The sequence below is a fragment of the Giraffa tippelskirchi genome, chromosome 2, assembly GCF_054371585.1.
Source record: "Giraffa tippelskirchi isolate mGirTip1 chromosome 2, T2T-mGirTip1v1.2.pri, whole genome shotgun sequence".
In the NCBI taxonomy this organism is placed as follows: domain Eukaryota; kingdom Metazoa; phylum Chordata; class Mammalia; order Artiodactyla; family Giraffidae; genus Giraffa; species Giraffa tippelskirchi.
Window position 1 is genome coordinate 40,124,640 of NC_137276.1, and position 26,988 is coordinate 40,151,627.

Consider the following 26,988-nt stretch of genomic DNA (forward strand, 5'->3'; position numbering starts at 1 on the left):
CTGCCAAACATTGCAGTTAAAGCCCCCACTTTAGTGCACAGTTCCACCCCTTCCATCTGCATGCATGACACATTAACAGTATTTAAAGGTAAACGAGGCACTTTGTGGCAACCACAGCCATCGTTATGAACATATTGCACAAATTTTCTAGAACTAAACAGTAACTTGTACCCTACTTTTATTTTTTAAAGCTGAAACATTTGATGCTGCCGGTAAACTCCACTCAAGTTTATAACCTGTGCCACAGTGAAAAATGGTGATGCTATTTACTCAACTACCCTTTAATAATTATGGCAGAAAAATGTTCAAGAGGAGCTACAGAGGGCTTGGGATGGTACAGGGCCCAACTGTAAGCTTTCTTAAAAGTGATGCCTTCAAGTAACTTCAGACAAGTAAGCGGCTGCACATCCAAAAAGTCTAAGAAAACATTCCAGAAACTCAAAGAGATTCACCTACAGAATGCATTTCAGGCTAATCATGAATACTGTCATAAATAAAGTTTTAATTAGGACTCGAAAACCTTTCAGTCATAGCAATTCTTGTCAAATTCTATGGGCATGGTAACTGAAATAGAGTAGTATGTATAATATATATTTATATATATATAATATATATAATGCCATTTTTCCATTTCCAATGACTACACCATAAAATGTAAGCAAGGCTTCTCAAAAACATTGAAACATTCAAAATCAAAACCCTCATTCAGACCTTCACATTCCAAAGGAAAAATAATAACAGTGCAAAAGCCCATTATAATGTCATTATTTATGACCTGGCCCTCCATGTTACATATTGGAACAATACAAGTTATGCTTTAATATACTGTGCCCAAAACTGTAACAAATAACAGTATTAATAACTATCATCAAAACACAAATAGTTGATTTTCATTTTAGTCAACAGTTTTTAGCTTTTATGAAAGACAAGGTGAGATAAATTTCAATGATGAGATCTGAGGAATAGGTGTTTACCAATTTAACTTATGAGGAGTCCATCAATTCTCTACATATCAATGTTTAAATATAAATGTGTAAATACTAACCGCTTTGTTAAAAAATTTTAAAACCTTATTTCTCGAATGAAATTGACGAGGTATGGAAAACATGTCAAGATTATTTACTAAAGAATATTTTAGATGAAGTTCTGCCTAATCTATTTACCATCAAACTCTATAAATGCTGCTCTAGTAGGTCCTATGCAATCTGTATTTGTAAATTAACTAGGTCAGACCACAGCTAGTGAACAATTTCAGCACCAATAAGTTATTGAAAATGAGATTTTACACCATTAAGAAATAAATTGGCTGGAGAGTCAAACGTTTCAAGGTCAAGGGGTAATTTGAAAGATATCAAATTTCTGGGAAAAAAATTATTTTTAATCATATCTTCACATTAACTTTACAATAGTAGTTGTACTCTGCTTAAAATCATATGCAGTCTGGGCATATCAAATATATGATATTTAAGAAGTGAAATTGAAGCCCTAATCCTAACTCTAGCACTATGAAGAAATGATTCAACACTGCACATTTAAAAAAATCTATTCTTTCAATAGCAAATCGATAAAAGCATTATGTGGGACAATTTCTACTGAAAAAGTAAATGACTTATTATTTGTGCAGTGCTGAAAATTTACCGCAACTCTAATTTCCTTTTTAACACAAATAACGTCCTTTTAAATATAAACATTATATGCATTCAATATTCAAGTAAAATTCCCTAACAGTTAATGACATTTAAAAAATGTGCAAAACTGCAAAACTCACTGTAATAGAATGTGTAAGGTCAAAAGGGTGGAACAGCTGACATCTATTGGATTGAATAAGTGCATCATAAATCTTTAAAGAAAAAACCGCTTACTGAAGAATCTCAAATTGAAATTTCCTGTGCAGCATTACAAAATACTGTATATTTAATAAGAAAAAAGAAGCTTGTAGGCAGCACATGAAGCATCCACAGCAGGTATATGATTGAAAACTAATAACATAAGTATAAGTTGTTGACTGATGTAGGTACTAATAGCATCAGACTTTTAGCACTGGCCTTGATTACACAGGAGATGGAGCAGTCATTACAACTGAGAAAACATATTTAATAAATCATTGTCGATTTTTATAATGTTTCAAGCCCATTCTTTGTTGATAGCCTCCACATTTGTATGGTTAAGTCATTGTTGCTGTGTTTCTTATCTATGAACACATTACTTTTATATCCCTTCATTTGTGGATTCTTAAGATGTTGTGGAAGGTTCATTCCTGTACCCCAATACAGATTCACTCCCTCTAGCTGCCTTTTCTAGCACCAATATGCTTAAAAAAAATAAAATGCACAAATAACAAGCAGTGACAGCGGCCAATTCCTCAAATGTCCAGATTAATAACTGTAGCATGCTAAAGAAAGGTGCGTGTAAGTAGCTGGAGATGGTATATGGTCCAGAATCCAGCACACAACAAATGCCTTTCTGAGCATTCCCTCCATTCCCCTAACCCGAATACATGCATTAGAATGTAGCAAAACCTTTTAGAAACTCCTCTTAGCCAACTGCAAACTTATCTGTTGCCACAAGTGCAAAGGGGTAGGATGTGAACCTGCGTATCACGAAGTTCTTTAGCCACTTCAGTTGGTGACAGAACACAAAATGAGAAACTCCTACGTATACACATCAGTCTGTCTCCACTTTTTATAAAACTGGAATAAAATGGGAAAGTGCCATCTTTATTCATCCTAATTGAATTTTAAATGTCCTTTTGACACAAAAAGGTATATACATGACACTACACAATCTTTTCTCAACTGGACAACAAGTGTCAAAACCCTGTGGATGTATAGGGTAAAACAAGATTGGTCAGGAAAAGAGAATTGTTCCTATAACTGGTAATCTGACACAATGTCCTATTGCCATTAAAAAAAAAAAAAAAAGGTCCATTTTCAGTTTATTCAAGTTTGTTTTCATGGTGTTTTATCCTTCTTGCTAAAAAAAAAAAATCAGACTTTCGTAATTTGTGTATGCTGATCTTCATCAAAAGGTTCATTCTCTGGATCAGAGTCAGTGGTGTCAGAATATCTATAATGATCAGGTTCATTGTCACTAACATCTGGTGTTACAGAAGTTGAACTGCTAGCCTCTGGATTTGATGACTCCTCTACTGTTTTTGTGAAGTACAGCTTCACCTAGAGAAAGAAGACAAAGTGTAAATGAAAGATCCATAAATCTGACCACTCTTAAAGATACATATCTTTATCAGATTCATTTTCAAGTACTATGACATATATAATCCTTAAAGAGCCTTTTAAATGACCTTCTTCTTAAGATTTCCTACATTTTCTTTCTTGGTATACACTGAAAAGAAACTGGGATGTTAATATACTATGTGTTTTTTTAAATAAGCATAAACTACAGGCATTAATGAAATAATTCTACAAAAGAAATGTATTGATTTCAATAGTTCACACATAATATATTTGCAGTCACAAAATTCAACTCACAAAGAGTTGAGTTTCAAAAGAATGTTTCACTTACAGCCTGTCTGAAATTCAACTTATTTTCTGATACAGATAATATTAACAATGATGTTTAGGATTCCATTCGCCCTAAAAACTTCACTGAAAGGGAGTAATAAAAAAGTTAATATCATACAGTGCTCTAAATAGTAAACCAACGACCTTTACAAGCAGAGCTGAAATAACTGTCAAAACAACTCTACAAGATAGGTCTTTCTGTTTTAAAAGAGAGAAGGCTATAGTTCAGAAAGGCTAGGACACTTGCTAAAAGCCACATGTCTAGTAGGCAGTGGATGTGGGATTTAAATTAGATCTGACATCAAATTCTTTGATCAGTCTATTATATCTACAGCCCTGCCCACATGATCCAAGAGTCATTATCGATTCTTTTTCTTACATTCAATATCCAGTCCATCAGTAAAGCCTTTTAGTTCTACCTTCAACTAGTGTCCTAGCTTTCATTCTTGCCCCCCTCTAGCCTATATTTTAAAGGAGAGGACAGAGTAAACTTTTAAAGACAAAAATCAGATTACATCTTTCCTGTGGAGAACACACTCAATGTCTCCACACTTAGACTGATGTGCGTTAGGCAAAATGATTTCTTACCTATTGCTACTCAAATACACTAAGTTCACTCTTGTTGCAGGGTTTCTAAGCCTGCTCTTTCCTCTTTTCCCAGATATTTCATAGCTCCCTCGTTTCACTTAGGCCTCTAATTAAAGTCAACTTCTTGGAGAGGCCTTCTCTAACCATCCCACTAAAAAATACACTAAGGCCACTCGCTCTCCTATCTCTGCTTTATTTTCCCAAAGCACTTACCATTATATGATATTATATGAGTTAACTGATAACTGCAATAGCTTTTATTTGTAATAACAAATATAAAATCTCTTGTAACATTAAAACAGAAAAAAATAAAATTAGACGAAGTCACACTTTAAAAGCTAGTAACTGAGGAAAATGCAGCAGAGAAAACAAAGTAAACAAACCTATGAATTCTAAAAGACACTTCAAAACACTTTAAGATCTAAAGGCACTTATTAGCTCCATTTTCACTTGAAACAGGTAGCCCCTCTTTATTTTTATTACTACTAGCAATATCCTTAAACTTATATGATTAAGTTTGCTACATGTTATAAAAATAGAATGAAGAGAGAATTTTAAAAAAGAAAGGAAGAGGGTGTGGCGGAAGGAAGAGAGAAAAATCAGGTACAATAAGAAATGAGAAGAAGAAAAAAAAGGCAAACCACCATTAGGGAATGTTCACAAGTCGGATTTTTAATCTGATTTTAATTCTCATCTAGAAATATAAATAAAAGTACACAAATACATTTTGTGTATTGATGTATTGATGCTCTTGAACTGTGGTGTTGGAGAAGACTCTTGAGAGTCCCTTGGACTGCAAGGAGATCCAATCAGTCCACCCTAAAGGAAATCAGTCCTGAATATTCATTGGAAGGACTGATGCTGAAGCTGAAACTCCAATACTTTGGCCACCTGATGCGAAGAACTGACTCATTGGAAAAGACCCTGATGCTGGGAAGGATTAGGGGCAGGAGGAGAAGGGGACGACAGAGGATGAGATGGTTGGATGGCATCACTGACTCAATGGACATGGGTTTGGGTGGACTCCGGGAGTTGGTGATGGACAGGGAGGCCTGGCGTGCTGCGATTCATGGGGTTGCAAAGAGTCGGACACGACTGAGCGACTGAACTGAACACAAATACATGTGACATACAGATGAAAGTAAAATGAACCAAATAATTCTGTACCAAGAGAGGGCAGGCAGAGTTTACAAAAAGGAAGAGAGGAGAGGATGATCAGAGAAGGCCTTTCAGAGCACATGAGATTGAAGAGAAGGTTAGGATGTAAGAAGGACAGCCATGTGAAGGGCAGGGAAAGGCTGAGGGCTGGAGAGCTATGGGGAGAAGCAAATGAATTAGAAAGACCTGAGGCAACTGAAGAACTGACAAGAGACCAGTCTGAGTGAACTGCAGGAAGAGAATGTGGCTAGACTAGATGTAGAAAGTAGTCCCATGCTAAATTATACAGTTCCCTGCAGGTCACATCAAAAAACCACAGATCTTTAAAAAATATAAACAAGACTGATACAATCAAGTCATTTTTAAGATTGCTCTAAGGAGTTGAGAATAAAATGGAGAGGGAGAAGGGTAGAAGCAGTGAAAACATTCCATACTAATCATTCCTAAAGGGCTGAGTTCCTTCCCACTTCTTTCTTCACCTATTCCTATTTCATATTCAACTTAAATCCCCTCCCCAACCTATGCCCCGTATTTCACCAAACTGCAAAGAACAGGATAGGGAAAAGGTAGCCTTTTGACTCTCTCTGCCTCCTGGATTTCATTAGGAAGTTTTAGGTTACTGCTACATGAACAATGCTTATGAATATACTTATTTTAAAAATTAACCATGCAAGTCTTTCACCAGGTATTTACCTAGAATAAAACAAACACACAGAGCCACTCATCAACTTCTCAATATGTTTTTAACTGACCTTAAAATTTGGAGAAAAGTATCGGTTGGCCTTGTCTTTATTTGCTTTGTCGAGATCATTTTTTGTTAAAGTGAGTACTAGATATTCCTTGTCATTATCTGCACGCTCTATACTGCAAATACTATCAATTTCTTGATCACATAGACTTCCATTTTCTACTTTTTCTGAGGTTTCCTCTGGTCCTGGTATGAAGAATGTGTTTACCCAAAAGTGAAACATTTTGTCCTTTAAAAACAAACAAACAAAAGGCATATTTGAATTTTTTTTTTTTTTAAGACAATGCTAATTTATTCAACATTTGTCCTAGGAAGTGAACAAATCATGCTATGTGCTATTTAATATTCTGAATAAAGGTAAACACAAAAACTAATACTGGGCAATCTATGGGTTATCTATCTATATAGCATCTAATTCCCATAGGAAGTTTCCTTTAATTCAAATCTAGACCAAAAATGTAATTCCACAAGTGCTGAAATAAACTTACTTTAATACCTTAAGTAAAATATCTTTTCTAGTCTAATGTTAGTTTTTTAAAGTGTTGAGTTTATATTATATACTAAAAAATTCAGAAATGGATTTAATTTCCTCTGTGTTTCAACAAGCTGTTACAAAATTTACTTTAACAAAAGCTCTTGAAATGTCAGTATAACTTTCCAAGGAAGCACTGAAGGGTGTTATGAACTTCAACTTTTTGTTGTTACAAAATGCCCACTTTAAAAAAAAAATCACTTCTTACTAATAACGAGGTCTTGTAAATAAAAAAATCACATCAGAAATTCTCTACTTCAAACCTTTCTTGATCAGCATAGAAACTGTTCTCTCTCTTAATTAGTGGAACTGGCCTGTATGCATCATTCAACAATTAATGATGTACAACCCTGTGAGGTCTTATCTGGTACCTTAAACTGCCATTTAAATATTTTATTCTAATTTATCTTCAAGTTTATTTTCCCGGGAAGATGGTAAGAACCTTAAGGAACTTATGTCTTAAATGTCTTTGTATATTTTAACAGCACCTAGCACAGCAACTTGATAATGTGGTGTAAGTCTTTTAAAAATGTTTTATTAATTTCAATTATTTTAGCAAAGTTACTGAGTTAGTAACTATACACATACTTCACTTAAGAGTCAGAAGAAAATAAACTAGCAAAATTTAAAACTTCAAAAACTGTGGACTGTGCTAATGCACTGACTATAGAAAAACTGCTTTGTTTAAAACAGACCAAACTCTTACAACATGCAAGGAAAATCACATAAAATGGAAATAAATGTAAGGTAATTCAAGATACACAAATTATTATAAATATTTAACTTAACTTCCAATTTTACATGTGTTAATGTAAATTGGAAGAATAAGAATCAGTGCACTCCTGAAAGTATCAAAAAAGTGATACAGGTGTTTATTTTTAAAAGCAAAATATAAAATTTTTATGCGTGCTAGTCTTACAATGAATAAAAGAAAAAATTTACCTTAACTGCAAAACACTTATTAATACCTCTTGGATTATTGAAAAATATATTTTCAGAGTTATGGAGATATACTTAACTTTTATTTATATAGTACATATAGGAAATGGGTTTCCGGTGAAAAAAAATCAGTTTTATATCTTGTAATTTTCCAGCTACTTGGATTCTGGATAAAGGAAAATAAATTTCTTCTGATAAGCAAAATAGAAGTCAAAAATTTTTATAGTAAATGAAGCTTCCTTATTTTCTCTCAACAATAAAAAGCTAAAATTCAGGAAAATGAAATCAATCTGACTATGGAGACTGTCTGAAGATTAGTGATACACTACTACCTGGTATGTTTAGGATGCAGTAACAATACATACAGCTAATGTTTCTGCTCATTACTACCTAAATATTTTGCACCTTAGGCTCACCTTAAATGTTCACACTTAGTATTTTAAACCAAGACAGTTTGTTTTAAAATGAGCTCCTATATTCTCTAAACATAGCTCAGTGAGATGCAAACCTCGCTAACTTTCTAAACGTGTATATTTAAACCACATTTTTTCATTCTTTGTTACTTCCTCTTCATATTTATTCCTCGCCTAGCTAAAAATTGAAATACTCAGTAAATCTGAGGAAGCTAAATATAAAATGACCCAGTCTCAAGAAACATTAACCAAAATGGGGGAAACAGATTTTATTTATACAAACAGACCAAAAATTTTTTTCAAACTTGTGCCCCATGCTTACTTCTCGGTTTAATCAATCATCTCTTCTAAAAGGACTGTAACCAATTGAATGGGGTACATATGCAATCTTTAATACTTTTATAGAATTTATTTGCATAACCCAGGTTAAGAAAAATTCATTTCAAATTACAATGTCACATGGCCTTTTCCTTCTCCTAGGACTATTTACCACTATAATGGCTCACGGATGCCATAGTAAGCAAAGCACGTGCAGATTTAGTAGAAAACTATTAATGATTTATTAGATGTCAGACACAAAACACATCTTTTAGTCTCTCCTTTCAGAATGATTTCTGCCCAACTAAATGCTTTAAGCAAAAGATCTGGGGTTACTATTCAAGGTATGGCTATTTTGGCTATTTTCCCCCAAGAAAGTAAAGAGCAAACCTTTTTTAGCATCTTGTTCTGTTTGTGGAAGAACTCTACTTTGATGTCACCACACACAGGCAACGGCTGAGGGAATTCAAAGTACATGAACTTGTCTTCCCGTCGTGTGGGTCCTGAATTGGAGGAATATATCTTCACCTTTAGCTGGCAGACCACAAACTGAGGATCTGCATGGTCAAATACATACTAGTATCACTTCACAGGAAATGTCTTTAACTGTCAAAAGCTATTTTGATGATTAGTATTAGCAACAGACACAAAGTAGTAATTCTGCATCTTTAATGCCCCATCTAAAACAAATCAATGGATACAAAATAACAGATACATAGATAGAAATAAATCAGTGGAAATGAACTACAGCAAAATTTAATCAATACCAGATGTTCCCTAATTTGTACCGTTAATATAAGATAATATTACTGATATTAAAGTCAATTCTATTTCATAAATAGTTAAGTACCAAGACCTAACTTGTAGCACTATACAGTAACATCAAAACTTTAACATTACAATGTTAAAATCTAATATAAATGATTTTAAGAACTGCATAAAAATTAATTTTAAGAACTACATAAAAAGGAACTTTTAAAACAGGTATTTGCTGCAGTATTTTAAAGTCTGTAACACAGAATGAAAACCACAAAATACCAATCCTTACACATTCACAAGAAAATATAACCTATAACAAAGTTATAATACATTCCATAAACACAAGTTTCAATAATTATAAAAATATTAACCATATTTCATTTTACCAATAATTCATATTTTATTTTTAAAGGTATATATAAAACTACCACCACAAGAAACAGGAGGAAAGAGATCTGAAGTGTCTGCAAAGAAATGCAACAGACATCAAGTACAAATTATAGCACAACCTCCATCTCTTCAAAACACACTCCATTTTCATTAACAAGTATTTTGACTTTGGTCCATGTCTGTTTTAAAATAAATGGTAAAAAAATAATAATAATAATAAAAATAAAATAATCTCAAAATATATCGTGTTTATATTAGCAATGCAACTAAAAGGCAGCTAAGTGTGAAAAGAAAGGCTTATGTGTTTCATTTTTTAAATCTACTCATAAATACATTTATACTAATGACACTGATGACAGAATTTGGCTTCAAGTTATGAACATTAAGATCCTAGCAGTTTAGAAAGAAAGTAATTAAACTGAGGAGGGAAGAAGTGGGTTTTTGAAGTTTTAAAACATACCAAGATAATTAAGAAATAAAAACAAGCTTGCATAAAGTGAATGAGAAATACATAAATATATAGATATAAAGTTCTCAGCACCAAAAGACATCATTCTTAAATATGGGGGGGGGGGAGTTATCACATTCTTTATCAATGTGACCACAACTCTGGACAAGGCAAAAAGCTTATTTAAGCTAAATAAATTTTCCAGTATAATAAACACCTACTGGGTCATCTATACACTACTTAATGCAGTATCATCAATCACATAATAAATAGTAAGCTTGATAAAAAGCATGAGTGTTTACTGCAATATGGATTTGTGAGACACTGATGAGAAAAAGGAACTCTAAAAAGAGAAACGTTACACTAACAACCTATCAATAATCTTCACTTCCTTGACTAAAGATTTAAAGTACAATGAGCTACTTTACAAGACTCAATTTGATACTGAAAATTTCACTGAGAAGTACAGCTTGCAGAAGCGAACAAAGTATGATTTTAAAACTGTGATAAAAACCAATCAGGATGAAAATGCCTTGTAATCGTATTAATTCAAACTCCACTAATTCAGAATCTGATAATCTTAATCTTAGGACTTTAAAAAGCAAATTAACTGTGAAATCTGAATTAACAGATTTTAATTAAACTACATCTAAAATGTGCACCTTCAAGAATTTTAGAATTATATAAATAAATAATCTGATTAGAAATTAGTGTTACTTAGGTATTTCCTCAAAAAACTAAGCTAAAAAGTTTTAATAAGTGAAAAATATTCCCTCAAATCCCTAAAGAAGATAATTTTCTTTACAGTATGAATTTCACATTTTAGATAGATAAGACCAAACTTAACAGAAGTCCAACATTAGTATGGTTCTTTTGACTAAGACACAACTGAAATACATATATATCTTTGATAGAATCAACTGTGTTCTAAAAAAACCAGAAATGAAACAAAACTTAGAATTTTTTTTGTATGTACATATATTGATATATTATGAAAGAAAAATCACAGTGATCATCTTTTATTAACTTTTTTAACCTTTTTAGATATACAGAAGATAGTAACTTCTTTATTTAGAAATATTAAGACAATAATCAAATAAGAAAAAGGTTGTTAACCACTGACAACTTTGCAGAAGATACTTTATTTTCACGTTTTGTTTTCTTCACTGATTCCTCTTCCTCCTCCCGAACCCAAACTATTACAAATCCTGTTTGTCTCAGCCCTCACACTGTTTCCATCTGAGCCTTCCCGTATTCTAGTCCCATACCAAATTTATATGAAAGGCTTAACTACCATGTCTCATTCCTGATGCTTCTCAAAATATCAGACATATCTTTCATATAAGTTCAAATCCATACTTTCAAGTACCAACTGAATATGTTCATGTAAACAGCTCACCTTTACGTGATTTAAAACATATGTTTAAAATCAAAATATCAACATTCATGTCTCCAGGTCTCAGATTCCCTTTTCTTTCTTCCCTTTTCTATGACTTATTCACCTGACCAGAGTAAAATATTTAGATATAAATGGCAAAAGAAAAACTACTAACCATTTGACTGCCCTAGCAAAGCACACCTGGCTTAAAGAAAGTCATGTCATGCAACTGTTTAATTTTCCACTGTTTTTTCTTCCCTCATGTAATCACTACTTTCTACAAAACTGTACCTAACTACAGCTTAAGCCTCTAATATCATCACTGACAACATAGTGTTTATCAAATCAAGTCCGATACGCCTATTCGGAGTCTTCTAACAGTCAGCCACACATTTCATTCCTATTCTATTCTCCGTCTCTGTATTTCTTGTCCAGCTCATTTCCTTCTGCTGTGCATCAATTTAAGCTATTTCCTACTGCCTGTAATTTTCTTTGGTTTAAAGGCCAATCTAAATTGCATGCTTTCTCCAATGTTCAATAAAGAGCTGGACTTCCTTCATGAAACTATTTGACAACTCCCCAACTTGATTTTTCTGAATATACTATTTGTAATTTACACGTATTTATTTTCAGTCTTGCTAAATAAAATGAGTCTTTGTAAAAAAAAACAAAAAAACAAAAAAAAAACCCCACACATTTAGTTATATATTACTTATATTACAGCTTTATTAGACAGTATTGAATCACAGTATGTAAACAAAGAACTAGAAAATTAGTAAAGATTAAACAGATCTCAGTAGTAACTTGCAAAGTTTAAACGTAATACTGAGAGATCCGATATACACAGACACACACAACACACATGGTTTAAAGGTAGAGGACAACTGCAGAGAAGAATTGATAGATATTTGATAGAGAGACCAATATGAAAAAAAATTAGAGTAGATAAAATTACTGAACTAAATGTTTATTTCTGTAATAGTTTATATCTTGCCATTTGGCTCGTACACTGATATCTAACACTATAGGAAGAGCATGAGTTTGTTTTTTTTTTCCCTTTCCCTTCTCTGCTATAAATCTAAGTGCCTATGTCAATCACCTCTTGACAGCCTAGTACCTTGTACTCAGCAGTTTTTAAAATTGTAATGAGATGACAAAAACATCAATAAGGTCTCTATGAAGCCTTCCACGTGCTATGTTAATAGACCTTGTGGTCTTTGATAAATAAAGTTAACTTGCCCTAAGAATACAGGAAAGATCTAATGAAGGTGATCACACCTGACAAAAATAAACAACATAAAGAAATTAATTCCCTAGGTATAAATTAATTCAGGGCCAGAAAGCTTTTAAGTTACATAAATACTGTCAAGAAGAAAACTTTAAGTTAAAAAATAAAACCACCAACAAATTGCAAAGAATCACTGAAATACTGTTAGAGGTATTAGAAAAATAACACAGTTACATCTTATCTAGAAACTATAAAATTGCATTCTAAATAAATAAAATATAGTTCTTAAACATGAAATGGAATAGGAAATGGCAACACACTCCAGTATTCTTGCCAGGAAAATCCCATGGACAGAGGACCCTGGCGGGCTACAGTCCATGGGGTCACAAAGAGTCAGACACAACTGAGCACACACAGACACAAACATGAAAATACAACCAATCACTTCCAAGACAGAATCTAATACAAAAAACTCTGTAACAGAAAAAAGCAGCACACAGCCTGTTCTTTTTATAGGGCTGCATAGTACTTCCATGTGTTCTCTCATGACTACCTGCTCAGGGTCAAGGTTTTAAGGTTCCTATCAGTCTAGCTTAAAAACTGACAAAGAATAGCAGAGAAGCAGAAAAGGACCAGGAGGACTGAGGTAGGCTTACAGAGGTTAGGATGGGAGAGATAAATTAAAGGCAGACATCAATGACATGATCTTCATTTAGCACTTTTCTTTGAAGTTTCAGATTTCAAAATATCCTCATATTATTGATAAACAAAGACAAAGAGAGGTGAGGTAGATGATGTGCCCTTGGCTACATAGCACATTAATGACAAATCTAGCACTGGGGGGAGACAGGGGGGTCTCAATCATTTAGTCATGTCCAACTCTTTGTGACCCGATGGACTGCAGCTCGCCAGGCTCCTCTGTCTGTGGGATTCGCTGGGCAAGAATACTGGAAAGGGTTGCCATCTCCTCCTTCAAAGGAATCACCCTGGAGGGCACCTAGGGATCAAATCCATGTCTCCTGCACTGGTAGGTGATTCTTTACTACTGAGCCATTAGGGAAGCCACTTTAGCACTGGAACTCAGATCTAAATCTAGTTTTCTCTAATACTCCACACTCAATCAATATACTTCAGCTTGTTGCCATGTCTTGTAATTGTTTTCTTTTTAACATCCTTATCACCATTTCTATTAATATCTGGTCTTCCTAAGATACTGAAGAATTGGTTCCTACCCTAACACCACTGAAGTGGTGAATCCCAATGCTACTCATACTGAATCACTGACAGGACAGGCTTTAAGTCACCAAGTCAGAATATAGGCTGCATTTGGTGGTTGTGGCACAGAATACTTCTTTCATAAATATAATGTGGCTTCAAAGACTTTCAAATCCAATGGTCTTGGCTTCCTTAGGCCAATGTGTGCTGAACAGCTGAGTTAAGTAGTCAGTTTGGACAACTCAGCAATATACAAACTTGCATAAAGTTTAAGTGTTGTAAATTTCTTTCTAGATTTTTTATAAATTTCTACATATCTTAAGAAAAGTGTTACAGTAAATGAAAGGATGAGAATTTAGAGCACTTACTGCAAGTTCCACCACTGAACATTGGAATAGTTTCAAACATCATCTTGTGAAACAACAGTGCCACTGGTCTATAATCCAGATGATTCTTTAACAGGTAGCTATAATAATACACATAGCGCCTCTGACTGGGAATAGTTACTCCCTGGTGAACAGAAAAAAAAAGACAAAAAGCCAAAGTCAAAAGAAAAGTTTCATTGTATCCACTGAAGAACATATATACATTAGAAATTTGACCTTAAATGACCTACTATTTAAATCTAGCTCGATAATATAGTAAATCAAAGCAACATCAATATGAAGGAAATATCATAATAACTCTTCTCCCTTAAAATACAATTATCGTAACACTCCCATCTATTTAATGGTCACAACAATCTTTGAACGATGCACCCAATAAGCAAAGGCCAGTGCATATCCAAAATAACTGTCAAAAGCCTTCACACATAGGGTTCCCCATAAGGATTTATAGAACAGAATTCCTCACAAACCTGGATACTTATTTTCTAGGCAAAAGCCTATCAGAATCAGCAAACTAAATAAAGGCATATTGCCTTTATGAGACAGAAATAGCAGCAGCAAAAAAGATGTTGGCTTTAGAACCCAAAAAAAACAAGAGTATGCGGCTGACATAAATGTATGCTATAGTCTGATAACAAAGGTACTTAGAGGTGTCCCTGAGCTACTATGTTACCTTGGAAATACATAATGTTTTAGAAAAGTTAAGTATGTTCTTGTTGTTCAACTGCGAAGTCATGTCTGACTCTGCCATCCCATGAACTGCAGCACTCCAGGCTTCTCTGTCTTTCACTATTTCCTGGAGCTTGTTCAAACTCATGTCCACTGGGTCGGTGATGCCATCTAACCATCTCATCCTCTGTCATCCCCTTCTCCTCCTGCTCTCAATTTTTCCCAGGATCAGCGTCTTTTCCAATGAGTCAGCTCTTTGCATCAGGTGGCCAAAGTATTGGAGCTTCAGCTTTAGCATCAGTCCTTCTAATGAATATTCAGGGTTGATTTCCCTTTAGGATTGACTGGTTTGATCTCCTTGCTGTCCAAAGGACTCTCAAATATACAAATGCTAAAAATATATACAATTCATGTGGTATTTAAATGGAGACCCTGACTTACCTCAAGAAAAAAAAATCTAATGTGTGAAAATCTAATGTGTGCAGCAATGCATTCACTAATGGAGCTGAATAAATGTATTAGGGAACTTACTGAAGGTTTCTTTTTCTGTTACACAATATGACTTCAGGAAAATTTAAACATTCAACCTAGAATTTGCAGTATTTCTCTTTTAGATGTTATATCAGCATCTAAGTTGCCCAATGTATTAAAATTTCTGGACTATTATACTTTCCTTCCCCAGTGAATAGTAGAAAGTATATTTATATGAGTTTAAAGATAAGTATGTGAATGGCAGGTATATAGGTATTCGTTTCAGTACTTTTATAAAGGTTAGTATGATTTTTATCATAGGTAAAAAAATTCGTAAAGTGCCAAACAATGGATAAAAGTCACTTCAAGATCTAAGATTATGGACACAGAACAAAGATCATTCAATCAGGAGACTTGGATGTGAATGCTGATAGTCAAAACACAAATTTTGTTTCTTCAGGAAAACGAAGACAATAATATTACCTTCACAAGATTCTCATGGAGATTAAACACTAAATGCAGTTAACATAAAACCATGGTAAAACAACAAAATGTTACAGAAATCCAAATTGGTGATTTTAGAAATTCTACCAAATATTTAAGGTATAATTTTTGGAACTGCAGTTATTTTTAGTTCTACATATTTTCTTAAACAAACAGAACTAAAGCTGTGTTATTTTAAGAGCTGCTACAAATACCAACGTAAAAATTATCATTAAATTTTAAAAACTGTTAAGCTTAAAATTATTCTCTATATCACATTACTTAATGCCACTTAACCCTGTCCCCCAAAAAAACCCTTTTCATGTTTATCAAGATAAAATACAGAATTGCAAAGCAGGTTGGGGGAAACAGCACACAGAAGATGGATGGGGGGGGAATCTGTTTTGAACCATGTATATTTATAATCTAGTCTAAAAATTAAAATCAAATTAAAATTTAAAAATTAAATCAACGGAAACCTTTAAGACGACCAAGTTGTCAAGTTATTTATTGGGGTTTAGTGGAATGAAAGATGATCTTTTTCTCCTTATCTTCATTCTTGGTATAAGTGTGCATGAAATAACTAGAAGATTTTCAAAGTTTTAATTTTATTAAAGTAGCAAGTGATTGGTAGTTTATCTGTAATACGGGTTTTAGAAACCCAGTTAATCCTTAACAAAAAGGCAAATGCACAGAGAAAAAATGCTATGAATCTAATACCTGTTAGCAATGAATGAGTAATTAATGTGTAATTACAAGAATCAAAATTATTGACACAATTCAAAGAAAAATGCTGGAAAATGCAATTTTAAATGTATTATTTTACTATTAAATTATGTATAATTAGTCTTGTGTAACTTAACTGTGCAATCCTTATCTGTTAGCTCACCAGCATCTCAATTCAATGTGCCCAAATTAACAGAAATTTAAAACTTATGAAGAAATCAAAAGCTTTACAGATCAGTTCAGTTCAGTCGCTCAGTCGTGTCCGACTCTTTGCGACCCCATGAATTGCAGCACGCCAGGCCTCTCTGTCCATCACCAACTCCCGGAGTCTACCCAAACCCATGTCCATCGAGTCGGTTATGCCATCCAACCATCTCATCCTCTGTCGTCCCCTTCTCCTCCCGCCCCCAATCCTTCCCAGTATTAGGGTCTTTTCCAATGAGTCAACCTTTCGCATGAGGTGGCCAAAGTATTGGAGTTTCAGCTTCAACATCAGACCTTCCAATGAACACCCAGGATTGATCTCTTTTAGGATGGATTGATTGGATCTCCTTGCAGTCCAAGAAACTCTCAAGAGTCTTCTCCAACACCACAGTTCAAAAGCCTCAATTCTTCGGCGCTCAGCTTTCTTCACTGTCCAACTCTCACATCCATACATGACCACTGGAAAAACCATAGCCTTGACTAGACGGACTTTTGTTGGCAAACTAATGTCTCTGCTTTTAAATATGCTATCTAGGTTGGCCATAACCTTCCTTCCAAGGAGTAAGCGTCTTTTAATTTCATGGCTGCAATCACCATCAGCAGTGATTTTGGAGCCCCCAAAAATAAAAGTCTGACACTGTTTGCACTGTTTCCCCATCTATTTCCCATGAAGTGATGGGACCAGATGCCATGATCTTAGTTTCCTGAACGTTGAGCTTTAAGCCAACTTTTTCAGATACAGACAAGCAAATGCTAAAAGAGTTCAGCACCACCAAATCTGTTTTAGTTGTATGTTAGATCTCTGTATTTGATAATAAATAAATTCTAGATTTGTTTAAAAAAAAAAAGCTGGAAGGTCCAAATGTGTATTATAAGCCCTTGAAATGTTGTCCTCACTCTTTCTAGTCTCTCACAGCCATGATGCACCTAACTAAAATTTAAATAACAATACAATGAATCACAATGTAATCTAGGATTTGAAATAAAAACCAGTAAAACTTCCACACTAAGTTGACAATGTGATTCGTAACACTTTAAACATCATATATCCTGAATGCATACACTGAAAACAATGATTCACGTGCATGTTTTACCTACAGCATCTTGAATATTAAGATTAAATTTAAATATATATATACCTTTCAAAAAAAATCTAAGAAATGAACTTACTGATCTTCAAAAATTCTACATATATGAAAAGAGGGCTGACTTTTAAAAGCTCTTGAAGATTAAAAATTCAGTTCAGTTCAGTCACTCAGTCGTGTCCGACTCATTGCGACCCCACGAATCGCAGCATGCCAGGCCTCCCTGTCCATCACCAGCTCCCGGAGTTTACCCAAAATTACACGTCAAATTTTTCCATTTTTCATTAAATTAAGACTAATAAAAATCAATTCTATTCTTGAATTAATAATTTTTAAGCTAAACTGGTCTGTAACTACATCCCCAAAATATAGTTCTACTCTCTTCTCTTAGAAAATTACTTATATTCTTAACTTTTTTTTCCCTCAAGTAAAACATTAAAACCACTTTAATTTTAGCTAAACTTAGCATTCTACAGGTTGACTTAGCATCACATTCCTGGCCATCATCTCAAAAGGCAGCCACTGCTTCTTCAATTCCCTTTAATTCACAGGACAGAAGGATGTTTAGTGTTCCTCCCACTATTCCTTCTAGCTTACATTTCTACTGTCTTTACTTAGCCTCACCTATTCCAAATCTGTATCATTCAATGACTCTTTCCTCTGGCATACACTTAGTAACATCTGACTACAATGTTTTCAGCATTTTGTTTATCCACCTCTATTTCTGTCCAGTCCCAAACATCACCAAAGAACTAAGTTCTCATTTTACTGGGAACCCTGAGGTAACCCAATGTGAGCACCCTCAGAATTATTTTCTCTCACCTTAAAATCTTTTTAGTGCTGGTATTTTATAAAAGTGTCTCTTCATGTTCACACTGGTTCCATTTTTGCAAGTGTTCTATTAATTACCACCTCTCTGGCATCGGCCTTTATTCTCTTCACCTGTCCGTCCTAATAAAAAGCTCAGATAACTCATCCTTTATCCAAAACAAGCAAACAACTCTAATACCAAAAACCTATACTCTCCCAAAATCTTGTATCCCTCTCAAACTTCCATCTTCTCTCTCTTTAAAAACTCTTGAAGAGAAATCTCCTTAACTCTTGGAAACCTGTTAGTATAAGGCTGATTTCTTAAAGGTCTTTAGTTCTAATGGTCAGTAATGGTCATTTCCTACTGTTTTCCTACTATCACTGTGGCTCATTTTTTTGGCTGCCATTCTGAAAACTCTCTGCTTCTTTCACAGGATACACTCTATAAAGGTTTTCTATAATCTTTATGGGCTATCTCTTCTCTTCTTGTCCCCTCAAAATCGATCTCAGCTATCCCCTCTTTTTATCAATCCTATCTACTTCAGTCTCAGTCTCAGTTCAGTTGCTCAGTAATGTCCAACTCTTTGCGACCCCATGAACCGCAGCACACCAGGCCTCCCTGTCCATCACCAACTCCCGGAGTCCACCCAAACTCATGCCCATTGAGTCAGTGATGCCATCCAACCATCTCATTCTATGTCATCCCCTTCTCCTCCTGCCCCTAATCATTCCCAGCATCAGGGTCTTTTCACATGAGTCAGCTCTTCGCATCAGGTGGCCAAAGTACTGGAGTTTCAGATTCAACATCAGTCCCTCCAATGAACACCCAGGACTTATCTCCTTTAGGATGGACTGGTTGGATCTCTTTGCTGTCCAAGCAACTCTCAAGAGTCTTCTCCAACACCACAGTTCAAAAGCATCAATTCTTCGGTGCTCAGCTTTCTTTATAGTCCAACTCTCACATCCATACATGACCACTGGAAAAACCATAGCCTTGACTAGACGGACCTTTGCTGACAAAGTCATGTCTCTGCTTTTTAATATGCTGTCTAGATTGGCCATAATTTTCCTTCCACGGAGTAAGCGTCTTTTAATTTCATGGCTACAATCACTATCTGCAGTGATTTTGAAGCCCAGAAAAATAAAGTCAGCCACTGTTTTGACTGTTTTCCCATCTACTTCAGTAGTTTAATTATGAATCTTACACATTAACTCCAAAAACTGTGTCTCTCAATATGACTTCACTCCTCACTCCCAGTCCAGAATTCACATGGCTGGACATTTCGAGCTGGAAATCTCACAAGTGTGTAAAAAACAACAATATATCAGAGCTGAAGCTTTCATATTCTTGCATGGACCAACCTCTGTTATTTACTCAACTTACTATTTTCTCCAGCATCTGAGGGCAAAATCTCTTCTAATACCATCACTATCATAGAGCAAAGGAAACACACTAAATTTGACAAAAATAGAAGATTAATCACATAAACAATTAATTCAAAATGTTAAATGGCTTCCCAGCGCCTACCCAAATAAGAACAAATTTATCAAATACTGTAATTCTTCATGTTTGTTGCTTAGTTGCTAAGTCATGTCCGACTCTTGCAACCCCAGGCTCCTCTGTCCATGGGACTTCCCAGGCAAGGATACTGGAGTGGGTTGCCATTTCCTTGTCAAGGGAATCTTCCTAACCCAGGGATTAAATCTGTGTCTCCTGCGTGGCAGGCAGATCTCTTTACCACTGAGCCACCAGGGAAGCCCATAATTTTTTAACAAACATAAAAATACAGTCCAACTTCATTTTCTACTCTTATCTCTGACAAATCCCTTCCACATACTCTTACTTTTGGCCAAACTATTTAACCTCCCCTGTATTATGCTTTCTGGTTTTAAAAATGTTATCCTTCTCACACTGAGGTAGGAGGGCAATGTGAGCAGTCCTCTGGGTAGTTACATCCCTTCTAACACCTGGACCAATTTAAATAACATAATTATTTGATGCTTCAAGGTATTATAGCAGGCTGAGATACAAATCTGGTACTTATTTCTTGAAGGCTCCTACACATTTTCACTCTTGGATGGTCTATTCAGACTTTGTATTTCACCTTGAAACATTCATGATAACACGCTTATTAAGAAAGTTGTGGTACACATACACAATGGAATATTACTCAGCTATTAAAAAGAACACATTGAGTCAGTTCTAATGACGAGGACGAAACTGGAGCCTATTATACAGAGGAAGTCAGAAATAAAAACACCATTACAGTATATTAACACGTATATATGGAATTTAGAAAGATAGTAATGACGACCCTATAGGAAAGACAGCGAAAAAGACACAGATATAAAGAACAGACTTTTGGACTCTGGGGGAGAAGGCGAGGGTGAGATGATTTGAGAGAATAGCACTGAAACATGTATATTACCATATGTGAAAGAGATGACCAGTGCAAGTTCAATGCACGAAACAGGGCACTCATAGTCGGTGCACGAGACAACCCAGAGGGACGGGATGGCGAGGGAGTTGGGAGGGGGGTTTGGGATGGGGGTACACATGTACACCTGTGGCTGACTCGTGTCAATGGATGGCAAAAACCACCAAAAGATTGTAAAGTAATTAGCCTCCAATTAAAATAATTTTAAAAAAACTGTCCATTTTCCATTGACATTTTCAAATTATTAGCATAGATCTGAATATAATTTTTAATATCACTTCACACTGTAGTCTATCTCCTTTCTCAAACCTAACATCTGATTTTTCTGTTTTCTCTTTTCTTTTTCCTTTGATTGGCTTTCAAAAAGATGTATTGGTTTTAATGACATTTTTATACAATCAGTGTTTGGATTTATTAGTTCAAATGGCTACTGTTTGCTAACTCATAAATTTATATTTTCATCTTTATTAATCCATCTCTCTCCAATTTGCTATTATCTTAACAATACTAATATGAATTTCTATTTCCTCAATGACCCAAAATTATTTGAGAGTTTTTAAGTTTTCAAATGGTTGATTTAGTTTGATTACACATTTTAACAAATTTTCTCATTCTACTGAATTATAACAAAGGGATGGGACTTACATATTTCTACTTAGAGGTAAGATTTTTATGGTTGGCCTAATGAATTAATATTTATAACTTTTTTAAATGAGAAAACAAATATATTTTATAGGTTTTTTATTATATTACTCAAGGAATCTATGTATCTTCTTATTTTGTATCTTCCTGATTTTCAAGTGAGGGCTTCCCAGGTTGCTCAGTGGTAAAGAATCTGCTTGCCAATGCAGGAGACACAGGTTTGATCACTGGGTCCAGAAGAACCGCTGGAGGAGGAAATGGCAAAGCACGCCTTACCTGGAGTGCACTCAGTATTCTTACCTGGAGTATCCCATGGATAAGGAGCCTGGTGGGCTACAGTACACCATGTTACAAAGACTCAGACACGATTGAGCAAAGGAGCACGCACGTATGATCTCAAAGTATGTTAAAAAGATTTCTACTAGCATTGCTATCAATTTTTCTAATTTCTTTCAGTTTTTGCTTAATATATTGTGATGTGATGTTTAACACTCCATCATTGCTAAGTCTGCATTGTGGAGTGTGTGCTGTGCTAATACAAAATGGTATTCTTGGTCCAGTTTTACACATTTTGCTGTGCATCAATCCTCTTATATCATCTTCTTCAAGATGAATTTAAAATCTAGATTCCTTAGTTTAAAAAGTAATTTTCTTCCTCAGTAAACTACTCACTGGCACATCTAAACTCAGAAATAATGTAAATGTTTTAACATGACACTGTTTGCTTGAAAATTTGGAAACCCATGTTTCAGAGTAATCCAATAAGATTATTACAGGAAAGTAATTCAAGAAAGGAAGAAATATGGCTCTTAAGAATGGTGATTATTACAATGACATCGTATAACAGTGTATGCTCAGATGCTCAGTTGTGTCCAACTGTGCGACCCGATGGACACAAGTTATTGTGACATTTTATATATATACCTAAAACTACAACCACTTTACATGATAGATCTCTTCTATTTTAAGGATAAGAAAACAGTCTTAATGTACATAATCACTTTGTTCAAAAACAAGATCTGAACCTAAATAAGAGTCTAATTTTTTTTTTACTCCTATGTCCTGGGTTTTCTAACAGTATGCATACAAAGTATGTAACTGAAAGATACCACAACCTCTCAGAGCGCTTGTTTTTCCCACTGACAAAAAACCTCCAAGTATAGAGTACTACTGTGCTTCAGTTCTATGAAACTAATTATAAACAGTGTGCTGAATGGTGGTACATTAACCACAGAATCCTTGAGAATAATATGAAACAGAAAACTGCTATTTTTCTCTCTGTGTAGCTCCAGGTTTATATGCTGTCTACTTTGGCAACTGCAACGGGAAGAGAGCAACAATGCTCTCTGTGTAGCATCCTTTCCCCTTTGGGATGCTCTCTCTCTCCCTTTGATTTGGGGGGAGAAAGAGGTGGAGCCTAGTCTTCAGCTTCAGATGTATGCCACAAGCCTCTGGCCAGAATGTTTGGTTAAGGATGGGTACATACCCTAATTCAGGTAAACTAGAACCCAATCTAGAAATTTTTGCTTGAATTGTAGCTCTCGTCCCATTGCAGTTGCTAAAGTAGACAGCATATAAACCCGGAGCTACTACCTTGCCATTACTTGTGAAGAGTCTGCCTAAAATAAAGCACAGAAAGATGAAAAAAGAGAGTTGAGAGACAGATTTCTGACACATGTTAAACATCTCAATCCAGGTCAGAGTTTTTAGGTTTACACAAGCCAATAAACGTCTCCTTTTGTTTAAGCTATTTTGAGCTGGGTTTCTGTGACTTGAAACTGAAAGAGTTCTAATACATTAAAATACACTTTTTCTTTTTTAAAATTTCTATTTTTACTTTGGCTTTGGGGATTAAAATAATAAAAATAATTTGGATAGGAGAACATAGTACAGTAGAAAGAATACTGGATTTGAGGTTAGGAGATATGGTTTTCAGTTATTACATAGATTAAATGACCACGGGAAAATGATCTTTGCAGATCTGTTTTACCATTTATATTAAATGGGTTCTGAATTAAGTAACTGCGAAGATTCTTCATGGTTCAGTGGTAAAGAAACCACCCGCCGACGCACGAGACAAGGGTTTGATCCCTGGTCAGCAAGATCCTCTGGAGAAGGAAAATGGCAACCCACTCCGGTACTCTTGCCTAGACAGAGGAGCCTGGGGGGCACTGGTCCATGAGGTTGCAAAAGAGTCAGACGTGACTTTGTGACTAAACAACAAAAGGTTCTTCAAGGTATAATAACTTTACAACTTTATGCATATATAGGTTGGATACAGGTTTAAATACCATGTGCTAGCGAAACACAGTTTAGCCCAGGAGAATTACTGTGTTAGAAAAAATAAAAATCTTGTAGTCAGAACTTTATTAAGCCAAAAAACAGGATAATTATAGCTTACTTTGCTTGAAATGAAAAGATGAGAAATTTTCATTAGGTTGCCATATGGGGAAACTTAATAAATAGACTAGCCTGATTATAACCTGATTATACTAGCACATAAATTCATTCCTCAGAGAAACTAGAAAATTTCCTCTTCTTGGGGTCACTCAGAATAAAGTATCTATTACTTCTAGAAGATAGAAGTCTTCATTAAAGATAAGCTAATGAATTCATGTATAGAGATCATAACACACAAGCACTTTAATAACTGCTTTGAAAACAAACTCTCTCAAAAAGAAAATCAAAATCTCAAAATTTTTTCCTAAAAGTTAGAGAAAGTAAGTATTAATGCATACTTAATCTGCCACCATTCTAGAAGGGAGAAGACAAAAGAAACAGAGGAGTAGCAGAGATTTCAGGTACGTTTGTTATGGAATAGAAGTTTGTCTCTCTGAATTCAGAAATGTGGGGCATCTTTCCAAAATATGCACTTACCAGTATTGGTAGGACATTTTAATTCAATTCATAGTTGGTAATAAAGATGGTTATCTATTTTAATTCTGAAATGTAAGTACAAATGCAGATAGGGTAAGGCATAGACTAGATGGGAAGCAACCCTAGAAGCTTTATTTGAGTGGGAACCATCAACAGCTCATTTTAGACGTTTTGCCATGTGCTCATAAGGTAAACGGAGAAGGCAATGGCACCCCACTCCAGTACTCTTGCCTGGAAAATCCCATGGACAGAGGAGCCTGGTAGGCTACAGTCCATGGGGTCGCTAAGAGTCAGACACGACTGAGCGACTTCACTTTCACTTTTCCCTTTCACGCACTGGAGAAGGAAATGGCAACCCACTCCGGTATTCTTGCCTGGAGAATCCTAGGGACGGCGGAGCCTGGTGAGCTGCCGTCTATGGGGTCGCACAGAGTCGGACACGACTGAGCGACTTCACTTTCACTTTTCACTCTCATGCATTGGAGAAGGAAATGGCAACCCACTCCAGTGTCCTTGCCTGGAGAATCCCAGGGGCGGGGGAGGCTGCCGTCTATGGGGTCGCACAGAGTCAGACACGACTGAAGTGACTTAGCAGCATAAGGTAAAGACCAAATATGCAAAGAAACGATTCCTAGAAAAGTTATAACATGACTGCTTTCTTATAAATTACTGAATAAAAGAGTCTTCCCTCAAGTAGTTAATTCTACTCTCAGAAAACTTTTTTTAAGTAAGAGGTTATCTGTTGTACTTTGACTTCTCTGCAACAATCAAACCCTGAAGTATTATTTGGGTATTACTAACCGCACATTTTATGGTAAAGGGGCACCCACCACTCTGCCATCTAATTTGTACCAAGTATACCAAGAAAAATGGCAAGACCACACTAGATTAATCTGAGGAGGGTCTCTGCAAAGTCTATAAATCTTAAAACAAAAACAGGACAACTAGCTCTTTCTTTCTCAACTAGCTCCTCTTTCTTCAAATCAAGGGGGAGGAGTGGGGAGGAGCAGCATGGAAGAGAGGATAGGAGAGAGGGAGGGGAAGGGGGAAGAGGAGGAGAAGAAACATTTTGCTCCTAAAAAAATGTCACAAGGACATAACTTTCTTCAGCATCTTAACATTTCTCTGTAGTTAAAATTGGGCTTCCCTGACGGCTCAGACGGTTAAGGATACAAGCAAAAGAACATTAAAGACAGTTCTAATAAAATTAATCCTACACAAACTGCAAAACTGATAAAAATGTATGTATCTTCTATAACTGTGGTTCACAATTTCAAAAATGCAAATTCATAGACTCAACCTAAAATACTAGTAAGAGGATAAACCTCTTAGCAGATGTTTCAAGAATAAAACTACTTTGTATCATCGATTATATTTATTATAAGATACTTATCTCTCTGGAAAAATTCCACAACATCAGCTTTAATATGCTCCACTAAGTTTTCTTATGATAAGAGAAAGACATATTTTTAAAAGTTAAAAATATATTATTATATATATTATTACTTCTAACCATTAGATGAGGTCATACTTGTAGTTTGCAACAGAAAAAGTTAAGACTGTTATAGTACCTCTATCAAACAATTTTTTCCATTCCAAAAAAACTCAAAACTATGAAGCAGGTCATGAAAACTGGAGGTGCCACTTCTCTTCAGCATATGATGTCTTAGCTTAGCCAGCTACTAGTTTTCATCAAATACATGCATGGTGACACAAACAATAACTCCTGATTTGGAGTCCTTTTTGGAAACTTTAGAGGACATTAACATTTTCAAAACGGTGAAGTTTCTTGGCCCAGAAAAAGGCTTCTGAAGCAATCTCATTATTCTGTAGACAGAGAGTACACCTTAATGCCTAGCAAAACATGTTTTCACAGCTCTGGTAAAATCAGAAGCTCTACCTGTCACTGTGACTCCATCCTGTGTTCACCAGAATGCACTGGTGTGTAAGACTCTACTATTAATCCCAAGAGAAAGCTTACCTACTGTTGTGAAAGTATCCTACTACTTCACAAGAGCCAAGTTTTGAATCATAGACTGTGCAAGAGGATTTGTCACAAAAAAATCTACTGTTGAGAGAGTTGCCAAATTCAGGAAAGTCAGGACTATAAATAAAGGATTCTTAAGAGGTTTTTGTCAAGAAGTGGTAGAATCTATGCAATTCTTTGCTACACAGTAAGTTCACTGGCTTTAGGAAGACAAATACTATAGCTACACTTTTACCTGCATAATATACGAATTCATTTACACAGACTCTTTAATACGGAAACAAAACTGTGGAGTCATAATCCTTTCCTTCCTAACACATGCAGGATCTTGCCAAAAATTATCTCAATAACTAGAAGGCAAAGAAAATGAGGCAACATTAATTTATCTGAAGAGTCTTAGAGAATTCTTATTTGCTAACACAAGCCTACTTTCATCCAGCAAAAAAAAAAGACAGATTCCAGTTTGCTCTTTCATTCTTTCATGAGATAGGGTTCTGAGCATTTGTTTTCACCAAGAACAAAGTCAAAGCTAACTGGATATCAAAAATGACATAAAAATTGCCAAGTCAAAGACA

The 26,988-nt window shown here is 35.1% G+C and overlaps 1 protein-coding gene across 10 annotated transcripts in view; it reads right to left on the bottom strand.

The window, feature by feature from the left end:
- Positions 1-2,679: 2,679 nt before the first annotated feature.
- The window catches only part of PTEN (phosphatase and tensin homolog), a 94,981-nt gene continuing 70,672 nt past the window's right edge, over positions 2,680-26,988 (bottom strand). For 9 of the 10 annotated variants that reach the window (XM_081556726.1, XM_081556716.1, XM_081556710.1 and 6 more), the window contains 4 exons: positions 14,004-14,145; positions 8,608-8,774; positions 6,020-6,244; positions 2,680-3,173 (listed from right to left, as the gene is read on the bottom strand). In XM_081556726.1, the coding sequence (XP_081412852.1) occupies positions 2,988-3,173; positions 6,020-6,244; positions 8,608-8,774; positions 14,004-14,145 (720 nt within the window). In that variant the 3' untranslated portion in view covers positions 2,680-2,987. The remainder of the gene's footprint in view (positions 3,174-6,019; positions 6,245-8,607; positions 8,775-14,003; positions 14,146-26,988) is intronic. The other variant, XM_081556747.1, reaches the window with a different exon arrangement.